This window comes from Bison bison, unplaced genomic scaffold (assembly GCF_000754665.1).
Source record: "Bison bison bison isolate TAMUID 2011002044 unplaced genomic scaffold, Bison_UMD1.0 scf7180017864499, whole genome shotgun sequence".
NCBI lineage: Eukaryota > Metazoa > Chordata > Mammalia > Artiodactyla > Bovidae > Bison > Bison bison.
This window is the reverse complement of record NW_011495058.1, coordinates 4,779,445-4,789,089: the sequence shown is the minus strand read 5'-3', so window position 1 is coordinate 4,789,089 and position 9,645 is coordinate 4,779,445. Positions and strand designations below refer to the sequence as shown.

At 62.6% G+C, this 9,645-nt stretch overlaps 1 protein-coding gene across 1 annotated transcript in view; it reads right to left on the bottom strand.

Moving 5' to 3' along the window:
* Positions 1-9,645, bottom strand: part of CAMK2B (calcium/calmodulin-dependent protein kinase II beta) — a 63,447-nt gene that overhangs the window by 9,274 nt on the left and 44,528 nt on the right. The window contains exons 14-19 of the mRNA XM_010829115.1: positions 5,946-5,983; positions 5,718-5,789; positions 4,191-4,235; positions 2,516-2,564; positions 1,078-1,191; positions 693-773 (exon numbers count right to left, since the gene is read on the bottom strand). Of these exons, the coding sequence (XP_010827417.1) occupies positions 693-773; positions 1,078-1,191; positions 2,516-2,564; positions 4,191-4,235; positions 5,718-5,789; positions 5,946-5,983 (399 nt within the window). The remainder of the gene's footprint in view (positions 1-692; positions 774-1,077; positions 1,192-2,515; positions 2,565-4,190; positions 4,236-5,717; positions 5,790-5,945; positions 5,984-9,645) is intronic.

The window sequence follows — 9,645 nt, the reverse complement described above, 5'->3', positions numbered from 1 at the left end:
GGGTGGAGGGGGACGTGAGGGACAGGGGTGACAGAGAGGGGCGTGGGGGACGAGGGGGAAGCTTCAGGGATGTTCAGGCAGCTGCACCTGTCTGACCAGGTGGGGGTGGGGAAAGCTGCTGTGGGCGGAGGGTGCCCTCCATAGAGGGGCAGCCTGGCCTGGGAGAGGAGAGAGTAATCCCACCTGGGACAGGCTCAGGGTGGGCACCCCGAGGTGAGGACGGGATGGGTGAGTGGAGGAGTGCACAGAATGCCCAGCCCCTCTGGAAAACTAGTTCTGCAGGGAGGTTGGGCCCTTTCTTCTCCCTTTAAACCCATAGGCCTCTGGTCAAGAGGATTTCTGTAACAGCTCCTCGTGCCTGGATGCCCATATGAAGTCAGCATGACTGACAAGGTCACGGCCCATGGCCCAAGGGGCAGGGTACATGGTCGCTCCGGGTGTGGGAGACCCTCAGGGGGTGAGATCTCCGGCTGGACAGCAGTGCAGGGAGCCGTGTGGGAGGTGGGGGCGGGGGAGCCGGGGGAGAGCTGGAGAGCTGCCTTGCAGAGTTAGCGCGTGCGCCCCCTGATGCCCAGCCAGGCCGGACAGTTAGCCAGGCCTCGGCAGCCTGGCCCAGGGGCAGTTGAGGCCGTGCATGGCAGGATGCGGGAGCCACTTGGCAGCAGAGGCAGCAGGCCTGGGGCACTACTTACATGGGGTGGGCAGGGGCCCCTCGGCTTCTGGGGTCCCCGAGCCCCTCCTCACGGAGCTCAGGATGTCAGAGATCCTGGGGGCTGGGGTGGACAGGAGCAGACACGTGAGGAGGCGGCGGGCCAGGCTGGTGGAGAGGAAGCAGGCCTCCCTCTCTCTCCCGCCCCAGGGTGTATCTCAGGACCAAGGAGCCCCGGTCCTGAGACCCCCCCAGGCCAGTGGAGAAGGCCCAGCTTGAGGGGTAGAGGTGCTGGGGAGCTGCGTTGAGGGGCTGTGAGGGGCAGGCTGGTGCCCGAGCTCAGCTGGCCCTTGGCCCTCGAGTGAACCCTCAGAGGAGCTGCTGGCCCCTCCAGGAGACCCCCACAGCAGCAGGGCCCGGCTACTTACATGGGGCGGGCAGGGGGCTAATGGGAGCCGGAGACGGGCAGGGCGGGGAGCCCTCGGCTTCTGGGGTCCCCGAGCCCCTCCTCACGGAGCTCAGGATGTCAGGGACCCTGGGGGCTGGGCAGACAGACGAGACGTGAACACAGGCAGGTGAGCACACGCAGGAGAGACAAGGGGGTGCAGGAGGATGAGAGGAGGCTAAGCTGGAGAATCACATGGTGGGGTCCAGGGCTCCTGGGGTACCGTCACCCCCGTGTGCCCAGGGCTGTGAGATCACAGCAGGTGTGTGAGGAAGACACAGGACCACCCGCAGGGCTGGACCTGGGGCGGGAGGGTTGTGTACAGTGCCTGCCAGGACCAGCAGAGGGCAGGCCTGAGCCCACTGGGGCTTCTCTGCATGTGATGGATTGCCTAGCTGAGGCTGAGACTCCCCCGGCCCCTGCCCTGTGAGGCCCCTCAGGCATCTGCCGATCATCTCCCAGCCAGACAAGGGGTTGGCATGAGGCTGGCTGGCTGGCCCTCTCCCCTGGGCTCCTTCAGTCTTGGGCCGTCTCAGGCCCCCGCCCAGTTGGGGCGAGGGCAGACGTGTGAGGACAGGGCCTGGGGGAGATCTGTGTGACCTCCAAGCTCCATGCCAAAGGCTCAGGGCCCGCAGTCTGGGGAAACTACACGAATGTCCACTCGCTCTACATCCAGAGGCCAAAACCTTGTGCTCGCTCACTTCCACTCTAGGGCAGTGGGGGATACTCAGGACAGGGTCATTGCATCTCCCAAACTGGCAGAGTGGCCACCGCCGGCCCAGCGCTCATCTACGTAGAGTGTGGCTGAGAGGCGGGCTCCCCAGGCAGGGGCCAGTCACCTGGCCTAGGTAGAGTGCAGACCAGATCCCCTCCCTGGGGCAGCTGAGAAAGCTGAGGGTAGAAGAGGGGCGCCAGGGAGAGCACACACCACCCGGTACCCTGGGGGCATTGGTGGGGCTCAGACAGAGCCTCAGCCAGCTTGGCCTGGATCCCTGAGTGGGGAACGGGGTGCCTGTCTCTGCAACCTGCCCCCCAACAATAAGCGCAGGAAATGCCCCTTGCTGCCCATCCACGTATCAACTGCCAGCTGGGTAGGCACAGGTTTAAGGACCTTTGAGAGAAGAAACAGTAAATTCAACCATGGAAACTGGGTGCACAGCCCCTTGAGCAACTTGGGAGCCCATGCAGAGAACCATCCCATCCAGGGCAGTAGCTTCCACGCTGGTCAGGGTGCCCAGGTCCGCCAGGCTCTGCTTGGATGCTCTGCCCGAGACTGCCCAGTGCCAGTCTGTATCCAGCCTCAGATGGGGCTATGGGCCTGAGCAAGTCAGCCCCTCATCACAGGACGTGGCCTTTGCTGTCCCTGCTCCCCACCTGCGAGTGGCCTGCCCACCAGCCCCACAGGCGGGGAGGTTGGATACCTTTTGTGTCTTCATCCTCTATGGTGGTGTGGGTGCTGTCAGATGACTCCTGGGGAGACACGGGGAGGCAGCGGGTCAGGACATGGCCTCTGCCCCCACGGGGCCCAGGCCCCAACCCCAGAAACCCACAGGCGGCAATGGAGCTTCACGCCATACCCAAGGGTCACCCATTTCTAGGCTGGGCCACCCACATCCCCAACAGCTGAGGACCCCAACTTCTCCTTCTGCCAATGAGATACACCCAGCGGAAAGATTAGCATGCTCAGAAGACATTCTTTAACAAGATAAAAACTGTTTTTTTTTTTTTGAAATTCCAAGACGCCTGGGGAAGCAGGAAAGCATCCACAGCCTTCCCACTTTGGCAGACAGGGTGGAAGCTGCCAGTAGGTCCTCGGGAAACTTGACCTGGCCCGGTCAGAGTGCGGCAGCACCATACCTCCTCCCCAGGCCTGGGCCATCCAGCCAGGCCTGGCTTTACCTCTCAGGTGGCCTGAAGGGCAGAAGGTAGCCCCAGCACCTCCTCCCTCACCCCTGGCTTGCTGCCCTCGAGATAGAAAACCAGATGCCTTCCACCTGTGACCGAGTTCCCAGAGAGCTTGCTTGCTTCTCAGAAGGAACATCTTAACAGGGTTCCCAAGGAACCTGCCCCCGCCGCAACCCCCTTACTAGACACTGCTCTGGGCTCTGGGCCAAAAATGGGGCACCTACAGGTTGTAAGATCAGGGCCCTCATCACAGAATGTTGTCTCAAGGCCCCGTGCAGGGAAAGCAGGGCCCTCACCCCAGACACCGGGTCCCAGGAACACCTATCCCTGGCCTCAGTCACAGTGGACGCCCAGGCTCTTCCTAGCACCTCGAGGCTGGGTCAGCCCACACGCAGTGGCCCACAGCACCCCTGTCCTGGTCTGTGGCCGGAATGTGTGGGGACCCTTTGAGGATCTCAGGCCCAGGTGGGAGTCTGGGTAGGGGTAAGGTAGTAAGGTCCTAGAAATGCAGCTGGGCTGCCCACCCAGCGCTCCCACCACCCCAGAAAGCCAGCCCCTTCCCTGGCCGCAGGGTGAAAATGCTGATGGGATGGGAGCTGATGCCAGAGCAGAGGAAGAGCAAGGGAGGGGTCAGCTCAGCAGGAAGCACTGGGCACGGTGGGCAGAGGTGAGCAATGCATGAGGGCAGGAGGGTCTGTGCTGCCCCTCTCCCTCTGGCCCCATACTTGGGGGCACGCAGGGCAGCCCCCATTGGCCCTTCTCCCCTGGAACACCCAGCCCTTGGCCACACGCCGCGAAGGACACCCGGGCTCTTTCTGGCACCCTGAGCCTCTGAAGTGGGCCCTGCCTTCGGCTGCTCCTGACCAGGCTGGGCCTGGCCACCCCCAGGCTGGCAGGATGGAGAGGATCTGAGAAGCGGAACCTGCTCAGGATGGGAGGAAGCCCAGGCTCCCGTGTCTGCCAGGGACTTGGTACAACTGTGCCTCCAAGGACGGCACCTGGGGCTTTTCCCCAAAGGAGCAGCCCGTGGACTTGGGGGTTCTGTCCTGCCTCGAGGGGGGCAGGTCACAGTACACCTGTCTCAGCACAAATGCTTCCCCAGGGTCAACATCCCAGACCTTCCCCAGGGCCAGGGGTCTGCCTCCCGGCTGAGCAGACGCCCCCGAGAGGGTGGTGAGGAACGCGCAGTACCTTGATCCCGTCCACTGGGTTATGAATGACGGTGGTTTGAGGCTCCTACAGAAGAAGGAAGCACAGAGGAAGGAAAGAGTGCAGTGAGAAGAAGAGGAGAGCAGAGGCCCCCGGGCAGGAGCCTGGGAGAGGAGAGAAGAGGGTGGCAGCAGAGCAGGATGGAGGCAGATGGCCAGCAGGGAGCGGAGCAGCTGGAGAGGGACCTGGGGCGATGCGAATGGGACGAGCAGACCAGCCCAGGGCCTCGAGGGCACCAGTGGCCAGAGGCCAATAGAGAGAGTGGGCTGAGGGCAGGGGTGAGAAGCTGCACGCTGGGGTCCCTGCCTCAGGCGCTCTGCCCTCTCCCCTTGCTGCCGGACCTCCTGCCCGCCACGGGCAGGGCACAGGTTTGAAGATGTCATGGAGTGGGGGTGGCACATGGGATGGACGGGTCCGAGACGGGGCTGGCTGCAAGGCCGGCGTGCGGGACCCTTCCCTCCTGGGCCAAGGCCACCCCCCACACCTGCGCTCGCGGTGGATGCCCATTTGGCAAATCTAGCCTCCCCACGGGTAGTCCAGGGCTCGCTCCCAGAAGCAGGGCCTGAGGCCCGTGGGGACACCAAGTGTACTTTCTGCAAACTCGGGACCTGTGGACCAGCAAACCGCAACCTCTTGGGATTGCCTGCTCTACACGAGACACCATAGGCACACAGCAGCCTGGGCAGGAGGGCCGTGCTACTGGCCACAGCCCTGCACCACCGGCTCCATCCCCTGGACAGGACCCTCCAGATGAAGGTTGGAGCTGGTGGGTCCCAGTGAGCTGGTGGGTCCCAGTGATTTCATGTCTACACACCCCTCCCCATCAGGGGAACCCCGGAACCCTCCAGGCAGCCACAGGCCAGCACAGCCATAGAAGTGTGTCTCCCTGTACCCACCGTGGCCCTGTAGGACACGGACTCTGATGGGGAACACCATGGCTGCCACTGCCCTAGACCCGACAGCCACTGCTAGGCTGTCACCAGGGAAAGCCAAGGGGTCTCTGTCTCCCTCCAGATCTCTGGGAGGGCTCTGAAGCTAAAGCCAGGCTCATCCATTCTCCCTAGGGAGAAACCAAAACCCGCCCCTCCCAGACAATGCACCCCTGCAGCACCCAGGAGAGGGGCTGGCAGTCTGTCACCACCCCCAGCCTGAACCACCCCCCTGCAGAGCCAACCCCGCTGAGTTCCCGGCCAGCCTCCTGAGAGCAGAAGAACCAAGGTTGGTGCCTGGACCCTGGGTCTCAGTCTCACCGGACCCCTGATGGTTCCCACTGCTGACCATAAGTCAGCAGGGGCCTGTCCACTGCACCCGAAATGGGTTCCCTGGCACTGGGGTCTTCCCTCACCCCCACATCCTAGGACAGAGGGGCTAGTAAGGCTAGGTGTTGTCTGTCAAGAGACAGGCTGGGAACCAGACCCTGGCTTTACCCCAGGCCTCCTGACAATGGCCACCACACAGCCGGGATACAGGAGAGGATGGCCAGGAAGTGGGGGCAGAGGGGTTCAGTACCAAGGCGGCTGGAGGAAGCGTCCCCTTGGGGCTGGTGGCAGCTGCACTGTTTTTGGTGCTATTCGTCTGGGGCTGCAGAGAGAGGAAGAGAGGCCATTAGGGAGAGAATAAGGGCTCATACCCCTTCCTCGAGTCAGGGGAGGCCCAGAGGAGCTTTGGGGACTGGGTCATGCTGCAGGCTGAGGTAGGGGGCCAACCACTGCCCCCTGGGCCAAGCCAGAGCCTCACCTTAACTCCATCTGCTTTCTTGTTGAGTAAACTCTTGGCTGCTGCATTGGAGAAAACAGACATGGTGAGTGAGGGGCCTGGCTCCCACTGCAGCCCACCCCCTTGGCATGAGGCAACCTTGGGTGCCTGCAAGGACCCCAAGATCGAGTGAGCGGGCCACCCCAGGTCCCAAGGCAGGGTGACTTCTGCCACCTGGGGCCCGCTGGGGACAGAGCAGGTCTCTGTCTAGTGCTGGGCAGGGCCACCCTGCGGGCGGCCTGGCAAGGGCTGCCTGAAGACCCTTGTCCCCAGGACAGGGGCTTCCCCCAGCCCTCCTCCATGACCTTGGAGGACAACAAGACTTCTCCTCCCACCTGAGACCACAGCTTCCAGGCGGGCAGCATGTGGGATCCCCCAAAAGGAGGGCAGGGCACTGCCCTTGCCCCAGATGAGAATACAGGACAGGGCAACAGGTTGGGGTGGCGGGCACCTCCCGGTGATTCTCCATGTTCTCAGGCAGGGATAAGTGGGCTCTAGCTGGCCATCCACATAAGGAGGGACTTGTCCCAAGCCCAGGTGCCTGCCTGCTCTCAGCCCCCCAGACCCCCTCCCTCGGCAGACAACACTCGGAGCTCTGCCCCCATGGCCAGGCCCCAGGCCATGCCTCTCGGTTCAGAGCACGCACACACGGGGCAGCCTCGCTCTCCCTCCTAGCCCCCCCGGCAGCCCCGGCTTTGGCCCACTTCTTGGCCTTGCTCTGGCGGCACTGACAGGGCCAACACGGGCCTCTGTGCCCATCCACCAAGGACCTTGAGCTCTGAGTCAGGCAACAAGAGGACATGCCTGGGGGAGGGTCCGAAAGGCCACCTGCACCCCAGGGTCCCACCACCTCTCAGATGCACGGCAGACAGCCCATCTCACCCCAACCTTCCACCCCACCGAAGAGGTCAGCATGGCCCACTCGGCGACTCTGCCTCTCTGTGCACCGGCTTGAGAGGTGTGACCTGCCACACCCCTACAGGCCCTCAGCCTCCAGCGCCTGCCCCCTCCACAGCAGTTAGTTTTAATTACAGAACTTAAAAAAAAAAAAAAGAAGAAGAAGAAGTCAGCTTACCTTATGGAAAAGGAAAGGTGAGGAGAGGAAGAGAGGGAATGAGGAAGGAAGGAAGAGAGAGAAAACAAGATTTGTGGAGGTTCAGGCAGGGAGCGCAAGTCTGCAGCCCGGGATTCAGCGGCTCCTGCCTCGCCCGCCCTGCCCACGCTCACGCCAAGCGGTGCCCCAGGACGGCCGGTGCAGGTTAGAGAAGCAGCCCAGGTCAGACGCCAGGGGCAGGGTCCCTTGCCCCGGAAAAAGGTGGCACAGCCCCCACGGCCGGCTCTGAAAGCTCTGGCTAACCAGCCCTGAAGTGGGGGCTGCCTGCTTAGAGGGACCGGGGAGCCCCAGCAGGTCTGTGGGGGGCACTTTGCTGCTGGGGACATCCTCGGAGACTACTGACTCTGGACGGCACATCAGAAAGACAGGCACTCAGACCCAGAGGGATGCAGCAGTTATCAAAATGGGCCCGCTCCCCACCAATAACATCTGCATCACATAGCCTGGGCCAGCCCCAGACCTCCTGGGTGGCCTCAGTTTAATTGTTCATTTGCTCTGAGGGATCCTGATGCTGTTTCAGTTTGAGAACCACTGATCAAGGTCCCCAGTAGGGTGGCCAGGCCAGTCCCCAGGTGCTGGGCCCCCTCCTGCTGATGACCTTTTCCTGTCTAGGTGGCCATCGCCGCCCTCTGGGCTTTGTATGGGGACACCAATGACTGTCCCCAGCCAGAGGGCCCTGTGGGGTCATCGGAGAACCGCTACACTGGGTGCAGCTTTAGTCCCCAGGCTTCCTCCCCAATAGTCCCCCAACACCCTTGATTTCCTCCTAGGATTCACAGGGCAAAGTTTAATGAAAAGCCGGACTCCTGGCCCCACCTCTTATCTGGCGGGCCTCACCCCATGAGAAGCACCACAGGATCCCAGTGAGTGAAGGGACCCCAGGCCTTTTCTTGTCCCCCCAGCCTCGCCGCTCTGCAGAGAGCGGCCGCTTTCTCACTTGGTGAGGCTGGTCTCAGGACCACACCCTGATGCCAGGGCAGCCCTGCCCTGCAGACCTCTGGGGCCACGTCCCGCTTCCACTGGGGGGATGCTGGAAAACCTCCCCTGGTGGCAGCCACATCTGCCTCCCTGTAACTCAGCACGGAGGAACCGCCCAGCCGGTCAGATGTGGGAACTCCTGAGCCTCCAGGGCCAACAGCCTGACTCCCAGGCCACCCCTGCTGACCTCACCTCTCTGCTCCTTCCCCACCTCCAGTGCGCAGGGAGGGCACCACCGCTCCTGAAGTGGGAGTCATGCTGTGGTGACAGAGCCCAGGGACCCTGTCTGTGCTGGCCAACCAGCTGGCTGGACAGGTGTGGAGGAAAGTGGTGTCCACCCCAACTTGAAGGCACTTGTCGTGAGAGCTGAGCAGGTGAGCAAACTGACCCCCAGCCCGCAACTTAAGTTGGGCAGTCTGGGGAGAGTCACCTCCCAGTGCCACGCAGCAGTGATCAGCGGTGCTCCCAGCCAGCTCTTCAAAACCAGCGCAGGCCAGTGCCAGGCTGAGAAGTCCAGCCGGGGCCAGCTCAGGGCCCTGGTGGAGGAGGAGTCAGCCGTGCCTTGGGCTTCCCCTTGGGCAGGAAAGGGGGCCCATGGGTCAGAGCCTGGGTGGAGGCAGATGGAGACCCTGGGACAGCCCTGGGTCTTAGGAGGGTCCCCTTCAGTCCCTGATTCTGTCAGAACCCACATTCCAGACCATGCTATTCAAGACAGTACCAGTTCCGTTCCCTAAAAGCCATCCTTCTGGGTACACAGACCACACCACGGCCCAGGCTCTAGGAAGCCTGCAGCAGACACCTGTTCTTTGAACTGACTCCCACATGCTCCTCCCTGGGAATCCCCAGACCTCAGTGTCTGGACACACAGCTGCCCCCATCCTGACCACAGCTCCTGTCTGCCACATTTCCTAGAAATTCACATCTCTGGCTGAGATTAACCAGGATCCCGTTGACTCCCATCTACACTAACGGTTGAAGGCATAGAGAGTTTCTTCGTGTCTTCTCAAGTCAAATTCATTACTATGCGGCAGGAACTGAGGTGAACCAACTAGGTACCCTCGACCCCCGGGGAGACAAGCAGAGCCCTCTGCCCTACCCCGCCCCGGGTCCTCAGGGCCACGCCGTCACTGAACCCCAGCAGTTTGGCTGAGTCTCCTCTCAGTGAAGGCCAAGTGGGACCAACCAGGATGCTCTGATGAACTGCAAGACATCTATAGACACCCAGTCTTCTGCTGGCCGAGCGCTCTATGTCACCCCAGAGGCCATCATCCACAGAGAAGCAAGTCCCTGGGACTGAGCCCCCTCACCCGCCATGTCTGCTGGGTCCAGCACATTGGCTGAGGTGGGCTACCCTGGCGGGGGTGTGAGGGCTCCGCCCCCAGGGCCCAGCCGTTACCTCATGCCCTAGCTCGTCACTCACGGACAGCCATGCCGGGCTCCGTCCACATGCACGGACTACCCCAGGACACTGCGGCCCGGGGCACCCAGGGCGGGGCCGCACATGCTCGCGGCCTCATGCACCGACGCCCCACATCCACGTGCAGGCAGCGGGCAGTGCAGGCGGGAGCCCCGGGCAGAGAGCGGCTCAGA